At 44.9% G+C, this 17727-nt stretch overlaps 1 protein-coding gene across 3 annotated transcripts in view; it reads left to right on the top strand.

Moving 5' to 3' along the window:
* LOC137438937 (plexin-A1) overlaps window positions 1–17727 on the top strand; it is a 583415-nt gene that overhangs the window by 491923 nt on the left and 73765 nt on the right. For all 3 annotated transcript variants that reach the window (XM_068134429.2, XM_068134443.2, XM_068134436.2), the window contains exons 27-28: window positions 470–573; window positions 17222–17318. In XM_068134429.2, coding sequence (XP_067990530.2) covers window positions 470–573; window positions 17222–17318 — 201 coding nt within the window. The remainder of the gene's footprint in view (window positions 1–469; window positions 574–17221; window positions 17319–17727) is intronic.

Below are 17727 nucleotides of genomic sequence, written 5' to 3' on the forward strand. Positions count from 1 at the left end.
TACACCATTAGTGGTTGATCATCCGTTTGAATTAAGGTTTCCTAGCTTGTTGGCAAGCATTCTAACTTGGTAATTGCACTGATGCAAGCAAATTAAGAAACATAATATTGTTCTATCTCATCTTAGTTTCCAAAACTGTTGGCAGGATATTTTTATTTTGGGCTAATTAGCATTTGCATTTTGTTCATGTAGTAGTGGTATAGTTGGATACGATTATCTTGGGCATTGAATCCAAAGCAGACGTCTCACTGGTGAGCATACTTCCTGCGGAGTTCTTCTGCCACATGCCATGAGCTAACAATGCTGTAACCACAACTCCGATAGAAACTGTGAAAAAATGTCTTCAGCCAAACAATTAGCATCTCTGTATATTTCAAATCAAACCGTAACCACCGTATAAACACGAAACAACTCCAAACATGATGCCAACACGCATGCCACAGATGTGTTTTCGTGGGATGTCTCATAGAGTGGCACCCGGGCAGGATGGCACGAGTCGTTCTGCAGGACGAGGACCTCACTACCAAGATTGAGAACAATTGGAAGAGATTGAACACATTGGCACATTACCAGGTAAATCATTTCAATCATATAATTTTGTAAGTTGTCTGATTGGTTGTGTTTAGTTTTGCATTTTAAGTGGGTTTATATCATAGTTTAAAGGTAGTCTATGCACATTTGCGTTTCCAAGCCTGCATTTAAATCCTGACAAATTCCTTATTTGACTGCAAACTACTGTCTTTGATACATGCAAGGTATTGCATCATAATAGAGTAGGCTGTCATTTGGAAGGGATGCTACACTCGCTGAACCGTGTGCTCACATTTTCTGGTGGTCATTAAACGTCCAATGGTGCCTTTTGAAAAGGGGAGGCCATTGTGTGCGGTATCTTTCTAAAATCCTCTCATTAAATTATTTTTGTTGAAGATAATACCACACCTTGTTATTTTTGCCCCAGATAAATGTTGTTGTTGTTTTTTTTGGTATACAGAGTCGAGGCTCGTGAAAGAGCTAACATTTATCAAACAAACAAATCAAACAAACAAGCAAACAAAGTATATAAAAAGGGGAGCGGTCGACAAGATGGGGAGAGAAGGGGAGGAAGCACACAAACACAACATTTGAGAGCAGGGACATCGGGAGATGTGTGGGAGGGAGAAAGCCTGGGGGGAGGCAGGATAGGTATAAAACGCAAGGACACCAAGGACTTCCAGGAAAGAAGTCGGCACCTCAAAAAAGTGGATTTGGGGTGAAATTAGCGGGGGTAGAAAAGATCAAGGTTTTGGATGGGGGAAGATAAGAGATGGTGGTGAACAGCTGTTTTAAAGACCTGGAGGGTGGAGTGGGATTGAAGAGAGTGAGGGAGTTTGTTCCAGAGGCGGGAGAAAAGAGGAATGAAGGAGTGAAGGTGAGCAGAGAGTCTTGATTTTGGCAGTTGGACCTCACGACCTTTTTTGGACCTTTTTGCAGTTGCAGTTGCAGTTGCAGTTGGACCTTTTTTGTTCTTGGTAACTTCTTCTCTCCTACTGGTGCGTGGTACTTATCACATCGGGTTGTTGAAGCATCATGTAAAGCAACGCTCATGCCTGTTGGCCGATTTGGTACCCTCCTCTGAGCACTTGCCTCCCGAGAGCATGATCCCATCAAATCCCATATACCGTCCTGCTTCGTAATATTTTCCCGATGTCTTTACAATTCATGCCAAAGTACACCGATGTCTCCGGATATCATTCATTGGCCTGCATGTACAAGCTCCTCCATGAGCCTTGGACTGTAATACATTGAAATTGTATGATTACCGATATTTCACAATTGCCTTTCACAGTAACAACATACCTGCTTTTTTTTGTTCTGAAAGATACCGTGGGATGCTTAACATTCGCTAACAAGGTATTACTCTTGGCTTAGCATCCCTTTTGAAGGGCAACAGCTAATAGGCAAATCATCTAGGAAGTCTTCTTTTTTTTTGCATTTGAACCCACGCAGTATTTTACAACTCTGTATTCCTCCTTTTTTTTAACTTTTTTTTTACTTTTTTTTTTTTGGATACAAGATCAAGGCTCGTGAAAGAGCTAACATTAATCACACAAAAAGTCAAACCGACACACAAAACACGAAATAAGGGGAGCGGTAGACAAGATGGGGAGAGAGGGGGAAGGACACACACACAACATTTGAGAGCAGGGACATCGGGAGAAATGTGGGAGGGAGAGGGCTTGGGCCTTTACGAGGGAGAGGGCCTTTACGGACTGAGCTGTCCTATTTTCTCAAGGTTTTTTCCTTATTTTTACACTTGGAAATGCACAAGCATCAGTCTCATAATTCAATAGTAATCGATCTTGTTGAATGTTGTTTGGTTTTGGTGAGCAAGCTCCCTTCCCTGGAGATTGCCCATTGGGCATGGCATGGCAGTGATGTTGATTTTGTTTTCTCCGTGCTCAGAACAGAAAGAGAGGAAAATAAATAAATGAAACATTCATGAAAGGCCAAGCGAAGAATGGATTTAGAAAGAGTTAATTTTTCAATTGAATGTTTGTTCGGGAATAAATAAAAAAAGTTGCCAACTTTTAGCAACAAACGTTCCGCAATTATAAAAAGATAATTATTTCCAGTGATGTTATACGTACACGAAACAATGGAGAAACTGTTAAAGTTGGCATATTTTCACGATGATAACATGCAACTACTGTTGCAAAATAATGCCAATGACATGTCACGTGATCTGGAATGCAAATTTTTAGAGGCAGATGGGGAGATTAAAGGGAATGCAACGTCTATCTCATTTAGCGGTTTGAACGGCAACGGTGTGCATTAAACAAATCGAGATTGATAGTGAATTCCCATGAAGGTAAAAGTGCCACAAACTGGGAAGTGATGCGGCAGATAAAATGAAAATTACTCCGAAATGTATTTTTAGCTCTTGGTAGATTAAAATAATGAATGAATGAATACATCGTAGAAAGTATATAATTAGAGCTTGGTTTCCGATTGCACCAAGTCCCAAGCAAGGTAGCCGTGTGCCAAGGTAGCCGCGTGCCAACGTGGTCGTGTAAAACAGTTGGCCACACAGTGCGGGTGATGAAACATTAATAAACACCGCTCCATACAAAACCTTGGGACACATAAGATGGATGTGTCATTCATTCACTAACTGCTTGAAGGAAGGATTTTATATTGAAATTTATTGCATAAATTCTCGTAAAAAATTTAAATTAATCTTCTCAGAAGCATTACTTAGGTAATAACAGCGATCGCTACAAATAAGTGCAACCAAATATGGCATTGAGCAACGAGATTGAAGAAGTAATATTAACACTGGTGACAACAACTCACATTTTCATACCTTGGCTAATTAAAATGTAGGATGGCTGGTGTTTTCACGCCCCGCTGGCACCTCAATATGATGGCAAACTCCAGTGAGGCCTATCCTAGCAGCTCGGTAAACGCGAGGTCGAGATCTCTGCAAATTACAGTGCTTCCATCACGCGTGGTGGTCTCCAAGGACCCGAGATGACGGCTTTGCGTGGAAGTAGAATTGGATGTGACCGCGCTTGTAGCCGCGAGGGAAACGTTACCAAGTTTGGGCCAGTTTAATGCTCGCCTTAAAGGAGCACCCATCGGGTTTGGGGTCAGCTGGTTCCTCTTCCTCACGTGCCAAGAGGGTAGGATGAGGTGCCAAAATGTCTACAACTATCTGATGTCTGAGCTACTTTCCCACAGTCAATATGCCGGTCCCTGCCTCAGGGAAATGCACGTTTACCTTGCTTATTGTCTTCACTTATCCACACACATGTTCTCTCTGACACAATGAAATTTCCATTTCACAGCAAAGCATCATGTACCTGTGTCATTTAACTGAAAAATTAGATCAAGCTGTTAGTCATTTGAGCAGTAAAATGGATGAGTGGGTAAGACCTTGTTGCATGGCCCACAGCTGTGGGTTAAATTCCCATGCCTACTCAGCTGAGCAGGCAATGTCAAACCACCTAATGTATTTCGTACCTTAAAACTACTTTGGTAAAACCAACACACTTGCAGAGTACAGTGTATGGAAGTGGATCATTGTATTTTTTCTGTAACTTTTATGTTATTACAATTCTTGGAAAAAAAATTATATATGTATATATATATATATATATATATATATATATATATATATATATATATATATATATATATATATATATATATATATATATATATATATATATATATATTGCTATGTTTTTGGGGTATCGATGAAATACCTTAATGAGGTTCAGAATGTGTAGATTTGTATGCTCCGAGTGTCGCGAAGAAGAAGAACCCACCTCGATGTATATTAAGTTAGGCCGACTGTCCGGGTAAGAGCGTTTATATGTCTCCACACGGAGGAGTGGAGCTATGTTACTTAGGTAGGGCTTATGGGTAATAATTCCCCTGTGTGTAACGGCCTCTTGTAATTTTACCCTTCATTTTTATATTCATCAAAAATCCATGCCACTAATGCTTCATTCACCCACAACACCGGCAGGGCTAGCAAAAATCCCACAGCTGCCCGATAGGACTGGAGACCACCTCTCCTATGGCTGGCGTCACGTGAACCTTCTCGATGAAGGACTAGGCTCTGCCTCGCTGACGCATGTAAAAGGAAACCACGCCTCGAGCTTTGTGAGTGGTTGAGGAATGATGGGGTGATTCAATCTCGCTCGGTGATTGGTGATGTGACGGCAGGCAGCTCGGGCTGAAAAGGATAAGGAGAATGATTCCACCTGAATCGCTCTCTTTTTGTTCTGGTTTTGGTCTGGGCGGTCTCTCTTGCTTGGTCGCTTGCTCTTCGTCTCTTATTGCCTGGTCGCCGACGAAGGAGGACGCGATCGTGCAGGGTGCACCTAAGAGACCGTCGGAGCTCGGTGCAGCTGAACGAGAAGGACCATAGGAGGAGCTCTTGCCTGTTTGCCTCGAACCAACGTGCATTATACGACGTACCTCACACCTCACACTCTGGCTGTGTACATGACTTCGCACCAATGCTTGTTTTCCCATGCAGGGAAGCAGGACCTGTGAACCACACCAAACCCTCATTGAAACTGGAGCTAAGGGGGCCTTTACACAGGATGGCGACCTTTGTGCCTCCCTTGTGTGACCATAAAATTTGCCAGGTCGCCGTTGGAGGCTCAAAGGAGGCAGAATGGTTGCCTAGGTCGTTCAAAGGTGGTACACAGGAGGGTCAGACATCGCCATGGATGCCATAGTTGCCGTAAATTTTTGAACATGTTCAAAACAGTCGCACAAAGGTCGCTGAGGAGGTTGGTTGCTCAAAGGTGGCTCAAAGGAGGCAGAAGGGAGGCACAAGCATTGCCGTGGTTGCAGAATGGAGGCACAGTGGTCGCCCAATGGTCGCCAGGTAATAGATGCGTTCTGCTGCAAATTTTCCTGTCAATCTGGGCGATGCTTCTGCCTCCCTTGTGCCTCCCTTGTGCCTCCTGTCATGTATGAAGCTGCAAATATTCACCGTTGTATCCCTACACCGGGACCGCATTGTATCTCTACGCCCCAGCTCGGATGGCGCGGCAGTTAATCGGGCCTGTATCGGCAGAGTGAATAAACGAGTACTACAATCGATCGTAGTATGTCGAGATACCTTACATGGCGACGAGGATAAACATCTAGACCATGACTTCTTTCGGCCATATCGATGAATTCGACCCTCATGAGGGGGATTTTGACACGTATTCTGAGCGGTTGTCTTTTTACTTCGAGGCGAACGGCATCGCGACTGAAGCCCGGATGAAGGCCATCTTCCTATCCGTTTGCGGAGGTGAGACGTTCACACTCGTTAAAAACCTGATTCGGCCTCGGGCAATCCAAGAGCTCACGTATGCAGAGCTCAAGGCCGCTTTGAAGGAACATTGTAATCCATCTCCTTCAGTCATCCTGTGTCGGTTTAATTTTTACATGTGCAGACAGCAGCAAGGTCAGTCGATCGCAGACTTCATTGCACACCTCAAAAAACTGTCACATCTGTGTGAGTTTGGGGACACGATTGATGACATGCTCCGTGATTTGCTGGTGGTTGGCATGTCCGATGACCGCACTCATAGATGCCTGCTTGCTGAGAGAAGACTGACGTTCCAAAATGCCAGAGACACCGCCATTTCCATGGAAAGTGCTGAACGCAACGCCACAAGCATCGGTGCCACTCGCTCGTCTTGTACCAGCCCTGCTGTGAATCGCTTGGATCATGTTCAGCCAAAACGTTGGAACAAGGCTCCTCGTCAGAAGCCAGTGCAGTCTCAAACACACAACAAATGTTTTCGGTGCAACGGAAAGCACCCTCCGGAGACGTGTCGGTTCAAAGATGCCACCTGCCATTTCTGTTCGAAAACTGGCCTTATTGCTCCAGCTTGCATCACTCGCAAATCGGGAAAAGGGAAAGCTGCTGACAAGAAGATTCATCAATTTATCGGTTCGGAGGAACCTGAGCTTGACCAGGTGAGCTCTGTTTCCGACAACTCAGAATCGTATGACCTGCTTCATATTGATTCTCACCATAGGTGGCACCCTCTTCTTGCCACTGTTGTCGTCAACAATCGACCATTGCAAATGGAGGTCGACACTGGTGTGGCCGTCTCGCTCATCAGCCATGCTGTTTTCACAAACCTGTGGAGTGATGCTGACCGACCCCATCTGAAACCTACTACCTATGGACTCTCCACCTATACAGGTGAGAAGATTGTTCCCTGCGGTACATGTGACGTCACGGTGGGCTACAATAATCGTGAGTTTCACCTACCCCTGATCGTCATTCCTGGAAAGGGCCCTTCCTTACTCGGCAGGAACTGGTTGAGCATAATTCGACTGAAGTGGAAAAGCATTCATCAACTCCGGGTAGCCAACGTTTCTCCTACCGCAGAATACACACTCAAAAATGTGCTGGATACGTACCCGGATGTCTTCAAGGATGAGCTTGGAACCTTGAAAGGACATACGGCTAAACTCAGTGTTGACCGGGATGCCAATCCTATATTTTGCAGAGCTCGCCCAGTCCCTTTCGCCCTGCGGGAGCGGATTGACAAGGACCTGGATCATCTTGAAAATCTGGGGATCATCAATCAAATCCAGTATGCCCAATGGGCGGCGCCCATCGTTCCGGTCATAAAATCGGACCAATCTATCCGCACATGTGGAGATTATAAAATGACCGTGAACAAGTGTTCTTCATTGGATAAATATCCAATCCCGAGGATCGAAGACCTCTATGCTCGTCTCACGGGAGGCAAGACTTTTACGAAACTCGATCTCAAATCCGCCTATCCACAGCTCTGTTTGGACGAGAATTCGAAACAGTATCTTACCATCAACATGCATCGTGGATTGTACAGCTACCACCGACTCAGTTTTGGAGTGAAATCTGCAACTGGAATTTATCAGAGTGTCATGGACAGTTTGTTTGCCGCCGAACGCAACGTCGTTTGTTACCAGGATGATATTCTGGTTACTGGTCGTACGGACGCGGAACATCTACAAAACCTGGATAGAGTTCTGGAGAAGATTTCGGACTCCGGCCTACGTTTGCTTCGAGACAAGTGCAAGTTTATGGTGCCATCAGTCACGTACCTGGGTCATACGATTGATGCCGAGGGTCTACACCCGACAGATGAGAAAGTCCGAGCTATCAAGGATGCTCCTGCTCCACGAGACGTGACCGAATTGAAGTCATACCTCGGTTTGCTTCAGTTCTATGGTCGTTACATCCCGAATGTGACCGACGTTTTGGGCCCCCTTTATCGGCTTTTGAGGAAAGAAGTCTCCTGGAGCTGGGGGTCTACTGAACAATCAGCATTCCAAACCTCTAAGGATCTGCTCAAATCGTCCAATGTTCTCGTTCGTTTTGATCCAGAGAAGGATCTTGTGCTGACATGCGATGCCTGTCGGTATGGAGTGGGGAGTGTATTATCACACGTGATGCCTGACGGTACGGAAAGACCGGTTGCATTTGCATCCAGAACGTTGTCCCCGGCAGAGAAGAACTATTCCCAACTTGACAAGGAAGGATTGGGAATCGTTTTCGGCGTCAGCAAATTTCGCCAGTACCCTCTTGGACATCATTTCACGATTCGCACTGATCACAAGCCGCTGATCAGTCTGTTTGGTCCAACTAAGGCCACATCTGACACACTACCGCCCAGGATCATCCGCTGGTCCCTGTTTCTCGCTGCTTATGACTACACCATATGTTATAAGCCCGGTTTGTCTATCACAAATGCAGATGCCACGAGTCGGTTACCCCTTCCAGAATCCGTTGATGATTCGCCTACACCAGGATCCATTATCGCACTGATGGATCATCTGGAAGATTGTGCTGTCGATTCCGGCCAGATCCGCACTCATACTCGACGAGACCCTGTTCTGTCCAGAACTGTTCAGGCTGTACAGCTTGGATGGCATTTGCTACCTGAGGGTGACCCAGATTTTGCGGCTTTTAAAGCACGGGAAAACGAACTCAGTGTGGAACATGGTTGCCTTCTCTGGGGATGTCGTGTCGTGATCCCAAAAAATCTGCGTTCCAGGGTCATGGATGAAATCCATGACTGTCACCCCGGGATTGTGAAGATGAAGTCACTCGCTAGAAACTATGTGTGGTGGCCGAATCTTGATGCTGATATCGAACATCATGTTCGACATTGTTACCCCTGCCAGAGCACCCGGAATACACCTGCGAAAGCACCACTGCATCCCTGGGAATGGCCCAGCGAACCGTGGCATCGCCTACATCTCGATTATGCCGGGCCTATTAACGGCAGCATGATTCTAATAATTACAGACGCGCACACAAAATGGATTGATGCCTATGTGACGCGTGGTACTACGTCAGCCATTGTCATCGAAAGACTCAGACGCTGTTTCGCCACTCATGGTCTGCCCAGGATGATCGTGAGTGATAACGGTTCGTGTTTTTCCAGTTCCGAGTTTGCCGAGTTCACATGTCGGAACGGCATCAAACATAAGTTTGTCAGCCCACATCACCAGGCTTCAAATGGCTTGGCCGAACGATCCGTGGGAATCATCAAATCCGGATTGCAGAAACTTCAGGAGGGAATCCTGGAACAAAGCTTTCTCGTCTCCTGTTCAAATACCGCATCACGCCACAATCAACAACCGGTGCAGCTCTGTCTGAGTTATTGATGAAACGACACGTGAGATCGACACTTGACAATCTCAAACCAGACATATCATCAAATGTTTATCAGAGCCAGCTTAATCAAAAGTTGGTGCACGATAAGACGTCCAACAGTCGCTGTATCAACATTGGAGATCCAGTGTTTGCCCGAAATTTTGGTGCAGGTGCGACGTGGCTACCGGGAGACATCATCGAGAAGCCAGGTCCACTGTCCTGCGTGATTCGCCTGCAGGACGGCCACGAAATTCGTCGACATCAGGACCACATAACCTACCGTCACTGTGAGTCGATAGAGCCTGCAGCATCGTCACAGTCAGAACAACAGTTCGACCCGCCATTGCCGGAGATCGTCGTGGCCGCTCCAGCCGGCTCGGATGCCCCGAAAACCTCTGCGAACGCTACACCCTTTGTGGAGACCAAAGGAATCACCTCGGACTCTGTATCCACTGGTACACCGCGACCCAAAGGAATCACCTCAGACTCTATCCACTGGTACACCGTGACGCTCAATGCGTGAGAGAAAAGCACCCGACCGGTTGAATCTTTGAAGATGTTTTTTTTCACGGTGACACATGTTCTATTTTCACGTTGACACATGTTCTATTTTCACGTATTTTCATTATTCTCATAATCGTTTGCACACATATTTTCACATGTTTTGGAAATGTTGCTTTTGAATTGTCAATTCTTGATATCCAGCACGTATTGTTCTTGGTAATTTTGGACTTAAAGGGGAGGATGTCATGTATGAAGCTGCAAATATTCACCGTTGTATCCTTACACCGGGACCGCATTGTATCCCTACGCCCCAGCTCGGATGGCGCGGCAGTTAATCGGGCCTGTATCGGCAGAGTGAATAAACGAGTACTACAATCGATCGTAGTATGTCGAGATACCTTACACCTCCTTTGGGCGACCAATAGCGTGCATTGAACGATGACTGTGGCGACCGCTGTGCCTCCATTCGGCGACCACGGCAACCCTTGAGCCACCATGGCAAAGCTTTTGCCTCTCTTCTGCCTCCTTTGAGCCACCTGTAGTGCCTCCTCAGCCTGCCTATAAATAGAGGGCTGGTACCTGCAGTGGTTCATTGTGTTTGCAGTGAATAGTGAACAACTCGACTCAAGAAAGTCTCCCGACTCAACAGGCACAAGACGTCATGCCTCCCAAGAAGTGCACAAGACCAAGGGCAAAGAACCGCAGAGGTGCCAGGACTACTGAAGAAGAAGGTCCTGCTGGCCATGGTGATCGCCAAGAAGAAGTCCCTGCTGGCCAAGGCGGTGGACCTGATGGTGGAGCGCATGCTGCCCAAAGTCAAGAGAATAAAGGTCCTCAAGACCAAGGTGAAGGGGATGAAGATACCCATGTTGATGGCCAAGGTGATGGTGATCAACAGGCCACAAGTGCCCTACAACCCTCCTGGTACTGGAGGGTAGGGTACTTGTCCCCAGTATCAAGGAACCTGAGGGTCGCAGCTAGCTTCAGACCACGCTCCAAACTTGCTCTCCAATTGGTATTTTGTTTCGTAATTCTTGGGCCAACCCTTTGGAGGAGTTCATCGAACATCGCTGGCTCCATTCGAAAGTAATTGTAGAAGGACCCTTCATCTTCTAGCCGCAGTTCTTGCATCAGTTGGCTGTAGTCCCCGAATTGTAACCTTCTCTGTTGTGTCAGCCAGGGGCGGACCCACCAGGTTCGTGGTCTCCTTCTTCTGTGCCTGTTCATCCTTCTTCTAAGGACAGCAATGGCCATCTGGTTCACCAGCAGTGCTTGGTGACCTTGTAAGATGGCAGTATGCAAGAGGAGTTGGTTGTTCATCCCAAACTCTTTATCTTCTGGAGATGTTCTCACTTTGGCAGCTAGGATGAAACTGATGGAAAAGCGCCAGAATCAGGGCATATATATACCCAGGCACTCCAGGTTGCCCAGCAGTCGCCAGGGGTCGCCCAAACAATGCTCAAGGGTCGCATAGGAGGCAGAAGCATGGCTGAATGGTCGCCCAGTGGTCGCCGTTAGTTTCCGTTGGTCGCCGATGATGGCACAGAGGAGGCACAGAGGAGGCTCAATGGTTGCCCAAACATTGCTCGGGGGTCGCCTATGTAGCTTCTAATCGCGTTGGTTGCCGTAGGTTGCACATGGGAAGCAGGCAGGTGGCGCAGTGTACGCACAGGTCACTCGTAGATCGCCATGAAAATGCCCGACAATTGCATTTTTGGCGGTTCAAGGGAGGCACAAGGATCACTGGAGCAGTTACATAGAAACAGGATTTTCTGGGTTTAGGCGACCATTGAGCGTCCTGGCCATTCTTTGGTCGTTCAAAGGTGGCACAAAGGTCGCAGCCCTGTGTAAAGGGGGTCTAAGTGGCTGCACGACACTGAAAATATATTTTCATTATTTTTCCCTTGTTTGTGTCTTTGGGTCCGTGTGGAGAGACCCTCATTTAGACCTTTTAGTTTACCTCACCTTCCCTGTGACTTTGAATGATTTAAATAAACCCCGTATTGATTGCATTTCTTTGTCGTGCCTCTCTTGTTCGTTTATTTGTTTGTGAGGTGAGGAATTAAACCCCCGTCGCGGCCGCCCATTCAGGTAAGGCCTTGGGTCCTCCCCCGCTCATGCCAAAGAGGTAATCCTGCCAGGTTCGGCTTATACACCCCTGAGTAAAGCTCGTTTTGGCCATCCGTCACCCTGAGGTGTTCACTACAGGGTCGATATGACAATATATACATATATATTCCCATTTTGTCCGTGAATTGTGCCGCTGTAATAAGCATAACCCTCGCAATCATGACTGGAAAGCATCCACAGAGTAGGAAGGTAGTGCAAGCAAAAGGCAGAGGAAGGCCATCACTATTGAAGTAAAAATAGATGCTTCAGGACAATATGAGCGAAGTGATCGTACTGGTGATATGAGGACCAGGGAGTGATTGCTACATTCAAGGTTTATTATCTCCGAAGAACATTCACGAACCTGGTGAAATCAATTGATAATGATCAGATGACTGTAAATGAATTCTGGAAAGCCTTTACAATAAGGGATGTTGTATGTAATGTTGAGGAGTCTTGGAAAGAAGTCCACCCGTTCCCGTATGAATGGTGTAAAGGCTAAACTTTGCCCTCAGTTTGTTCACTGCTTCAAGGGTTTCAGCGAGAATAATGATGTGTCGAAAGCATGACGTAACATCATCAAAATGGCCAAGACTATCGGCTTTGATGAGGTGGTGGAGGGTGATGTATGGGAGTTGCCGGACTCGTACCGGAAGAAGCTCTTAAATGAGGACCTTGTACTGCTGGAGAAGGAACGCCAGGTGGATGTTAAACATTATTATCCAAATTAAATAAACCACTGTAATAGTAAAAACAGGACAATAAAATGATTGAGGCAGCACACTCCCCCTAAGATCTGCCTCTTACATTATTTCTTATGTGGAAATTACTTTTATTTACACGTTTTTCATTTACACAACTATATCTTCAAGAACACAACTATGACGCAAATGAAGAGATTCTGTACCACACATATCCATTTTTTTCTTTCAATGGTTCCCCAAATGGGGGCCCACAAAATTGTTTGGTGCCAGGCCAACAAAAGGTTAATCCGGCCCTGCTTAGAGCTGGCCGTCTGACCAAACAGCAACCGGGCAAAAGAAGGACCTTTGTCAGAGAGGTCACTTAGAGCCCAATGACCACTCTGACAGAACTACAGAGTTCCTTGGCTGAGATTGGAGAACCTTGCCGGAAGAGAACAGTCTCTGCGGCACGCCTGGAGTTTGTAAAAAGGCACGTGAAAAGACTGAGTGCATGAGGATTAGGATTCTGTGGTCTGATGAGTTGAAAATTGAACTCTTTGGCCTGAATGCAAAACACTGCGTCTATTGGAAACCGAGCATCACCCTCTCCCACCTAACACCATTGCTACTGTGAAGCATGGTGGTTAAAGAATCATGTCATGTTATGGGGATGCTTTTCAGTGGCAGGGACTGGGTGGGAGACTTGTGAGGATAGAGGGAACAATGAATGAAGTCGAATACAGACAAATCCTTGAGGAGAACCTGCTTCAGAGTACAAAAGACCTTAGACTGTTAGGCAAATTAGGCTAATATTTACATTCCATCAGGACAATGACCCCAATCATACAGCCAAAGCAACACTAGAATGGCTTCAGAAGAAGAACATTAAAGCCCTTCAGTGGCCCAGCCAAAGCCCAGACTTGAATCCCATTGAGAATCTGTGGAAAGATTTAAGATTGCTGTTCACCGACGCTCCCCATCCAACTTCATACATCTTGAGCACATTTGCTAGGAAAATGGGAGAAACTCCCCAAATCCAGATGTGTAAAGCTGATACAGACATACCCAAGAAGTCTTGAAGCTGTAATCGCTGCCAAAGTTACTTCTATGAAGTATTGTCTCAGGTGGTGGAATGCTTAAATATAAATTTGATATTTCTGTATTTCATTTTTAATTGTTTTGTAAAAAAAATTCGAAAAATTAAAACCCAATTTGACATTATGGGGTATAATGTTATGTTCTGATAGATTAGTGACAAAAAGTATCAATTAAATTCAGGCTGTAAAACACCAAAATGTGAAAAAGTCAAGGGGTGTGAATACTTTCTGAAAGCACTTTCGCACGATATCTTAAAAAGTTATGGACTAGTTTTGACAAAACTAGGTGAATGAGTTGGTTAGGTGACATGAACAAGCTGATTAAATTTTGGTTCAAGTCTGGATCCAGATATGGTGGGATCAGTGCAATACAATACATAAATTGTTGAAGGTATGCTCTCTACCAAGTGGCGTTCTAGTTAGCTTTCAGGTATTGCAATCACGTGTGTGTGTGTGTGTGTGTGTGTGTGTGTGTGTGTGTGTGTGTGTGTGTGTGCGTGCGTGTGTGTGTGTGTGTGTGTGTGTGCGTGCGTGTGTGTGTGTGTGTGTGTGTGTGTGTGTGTGTGTGTGTCCGGGCCTTAACCTTTTTACCATTTGAGTTTTGTCATCAAATTTTCAACAAAGCTTTATTATGATAACATGGAAAAGACAAATTAATAATTTGTTCAAAGGTCAGCATCACATCACATCCGATTGACCTGAAATTTTAAGAATTTGCATATTGGGTCACAGAATTGGTTCACCAATCAAAAGCTAGCAGCTGATTATTTTTTTAGATCTAAAGCTCAAAGATGAAGGATGCATAAAAGCATCAATTTTCAATTTGTATTTTTTATATCTGTTTTTGTTATTTTGAGCATACAGCAGAAGAAGAAGCCGACTAAATACAAACGAATGTGGACGGGCTTTGCATTTTCACATGCTTTTTAGTGAGATGTTGTGACATTTAGCCAATTGTATTGCAAGTGTTCCATGGCTGTTAAAGAGGTGTGGTGGGGTTGTGTTAGAGTTGACCAGCATTAGCTCAGCGATGGTCAAGCAAGCTTGGAAGTCCACAATGTCTTTTCCTTGATGATTGCACTACTCTGCCATCCAGTTCAAGTGGTGTTTGGCTTATCTAGCCACAATATCACATTCAGAAATTTTGGTCATTAGCTCTTTATGACATATCAGTGGCCATTTCCTTCAGAGCTAGACTTGTCCATATTGTAAGTGGTGAATTAATGAAGTCTTTCAGCACTATCCTCCTCACGAAAAATACACAGGTTCTTGCTTATTACAGACGCCTGACACTTAGGATGACACTGTTTTATGGTCTACCAAACCTACATAAACCTCGACCGGTAATGTTTTCTCCCCCACTGGTTGCTCCATCCCAACCCTCTTTTTGTAGGTGACCATTTGCTCCAATCCGCTTTTCCTGGCTGTTCATTCCCTTGGGTGTTGCACCGTCTGTTTCCCCAATGCTCCATTGCCAGCAAGTTACTTTTTTGCTCTGTCATCTCACTATTCCACATGGCTATGTTTTGTGTACAAAAAAACAACAACCTTTAACCAAAGTTGATTGCTGTTGTGAGGGGTGCACAGACGCCTGACACTGACCAATCTGATTCTGCTGATTCATTTTGTCTTTTTGCTGTAGCACGATCCAACAATTTAATTATTACATTTCTAGTGACATGATTTATGCCTCAATGCCTTATTATCCAGGAGTACTAGTTCCATTACTTTTCTAGAGTCCACATTCACCCAGAAAGATTCAATAATTCTGAATTCATCAATATTTTTAAAGAACTTGGTGTATACATCTAAAGGATCTGTAACAGGACTGCAGGTGCCTTCAGATGCCTTCTTCTGAGAGATGATACAATGTTATTAATCAATATTGGCAGCTATGTTTGCTATTCAGTTTGTGTTCAATCAGCAAGAACATTGTTGTTTGGAAGAGTATATGATGTGAAGAAATGTGTTCCGTATGGCAATCATTTTGAAATCCATGATGTGGGCAATTTTATTATAAAAACAATAATTGTGTTAAAAGACATTTTTTTTATTTTTTTTTGTATACAAGATCGAGGCTCGTGAAAGAGCGAACATTAATCACACAAAAAGTCAAACCGACACATAAAACACAAAATAAGGGGAGCGGTAGACAAGATGGGGAGAGAGGGGGAAGGACACAAACACAACATTTGAGAGCAGGGACAACGGGAGAAATGTTTTCGGGGGAGGGCTTGGGGGGAGGTGGGAGAGGTATAAAACAAATGAACACTGCAAGGACTTCCAGAAAAGAAGTTGGAATTTCAAAAAAAAAAGTGTATCTGGGGTGAATTAGCGGGGGTAGAAAAGATCAAGGTTTTGGATGGGGAAAGATAAGAGATGGTGGTGAACAGCTGTTTTAAAGACCTGGAGGGAGGAGTGGGATTGAAGGGAGTGGGGGAGTTTGTTCCAGAGGCGGGAAAAAAGGGGAATGAAAGAGTGAAGGTGAGCAGAGAGCCTAGATTTTGGCAATTTAACCATAAGAGGGTTGCAGGCAGATCTTGTGCGACCTGAAGGAATATTGGGGGGACAGAGCACAGAGAGAGCTGGAGGAGCAAGGCCGGAGAGGAGTCCGTAGAAGACAGAAAGACCACCAACCTGCCTGCGGTGAGTGAGTGAAAGGCCCTCAGTATCAGCTTCATCGCAGGAGATTCCAATGATTCGGAAAGCTTTGGTTTCAACAGCGTGAAGCCGAGCTAGGTGTGAGGCAGGAGCACCAGCCCAGAGGGGGGAACAGTATTCCATTGAGCTGCGGATGAAAGCCTTGTATGTGGTGAGGAGCTCAGGTGTGCCGAGGAAGGACTTCGCACGACGGAGGATGCCCAGTCGACGACTGGCTTTGGAGGCGAGCTTGGAAATGATATGGACATTGTCCATTGATATGGACATTTACTTGTATATGTAAATTTAACAACATAGTGCAGATATTACCTAGGATTATAGATTTGTTGGTTTTTAAACTTAAGTGTGATGATGCCCTAATTTTATCATTTTGTCTTTTTGCTCATCAAATATTTAAGAAACAAATTTTTTTAAAATATAAAACAACATAATGTCAAAATCAGAATTTTGACACTGAAAATCATACTTGTGTACTTTAGAAAAACGCTTATCATCATTTTAGATGCATTATAGTATATATAAATCTGTAGTGATGACGTCACTATGATGTCATTACAGTGTCCCACTCGTGAATGTTTTTTTTGGCAGCCGATGATTTTTTGGAAAGTCTGTTATTAGCCACACGATATTTCGTTGAAAAGATGGTACTTTTGTCTGGCGGGTCATGCTCATTTCATTAAGCCACCTCACTATTTCCTGCATGTGATTGTACAAGCTCCTCCATTAGCCTTCAACTATGTTAAAGTTGAAAGAATGATTAAAGTGCAGTTTGGATGAGTGCTGAACATTTTGTGTAAGTGCTTTACTTTTGACATTCCAAAGTCAAAAGGTTGCGTCCTTTTGACTTTGTAATGTTGCTGTTTCTAATGCAGTACATAGTGCATTGGCCTAAGGTGGTTTGTAGGAGGCCATGATAGATGGAGCAATTATAAATTAATGTATAAATGGGCCAAATGGTCTTGTTCTGTACCTGCTTTTAGTATCACTATCATTGTTTTTTTTATCTGCAGGTTACGGATGGGTCGGTCATTGCACTGGTGCCGAAGCAACTTCCGAGCTGCCATCTGGCTCATGTGACCCTCAGTCGATCACTGCCCAGCCGATATGGTGAGGTTTAACTAGTTTTATAACTCCACTAGCGGAGTCACCCGTGGGAATCCCACGGGCATGGATGTGTGTGACATTTCGACATATTGAGTTAGATGCTGCACCTGCACATTCAGTTATATAAAATGGTTACTGGCAATTGATCACATCCACAAATGATGTAATCCACACAATTTATGTACTTTACATAACGTTAATAGGAATACATGCCCGTGTAGATGGGAAATACAGTTTGTTTGAAATAAATCACAAATATCAGAAGAAAGTTTTTCCCACGGGCATGTACCCGGCCTCACTCCTCTCCAATCGCGCCTCACACTCCTCTCCAATCACGCCTCACACTGCTCTCCAATCGCGCCTCACACTGCTCTCCAATCGCGCCTCACACTCCTCTCCAATCGTGCCTCAC

This window comes from Myxine glutinosa, chromosome 1 (genome assembly GCF_964187855.1).
Source record: "Myxine glutinosa chromosome 1, kmMyxGlut1.1, whole genome shotgun sequence".
NCBI classification, from domain to species: Eukaryota; Metazoa; Chordata; class Myxini; order Myxiniformes; family Myxinidae; genus Myxine; species Myxine glutinosa.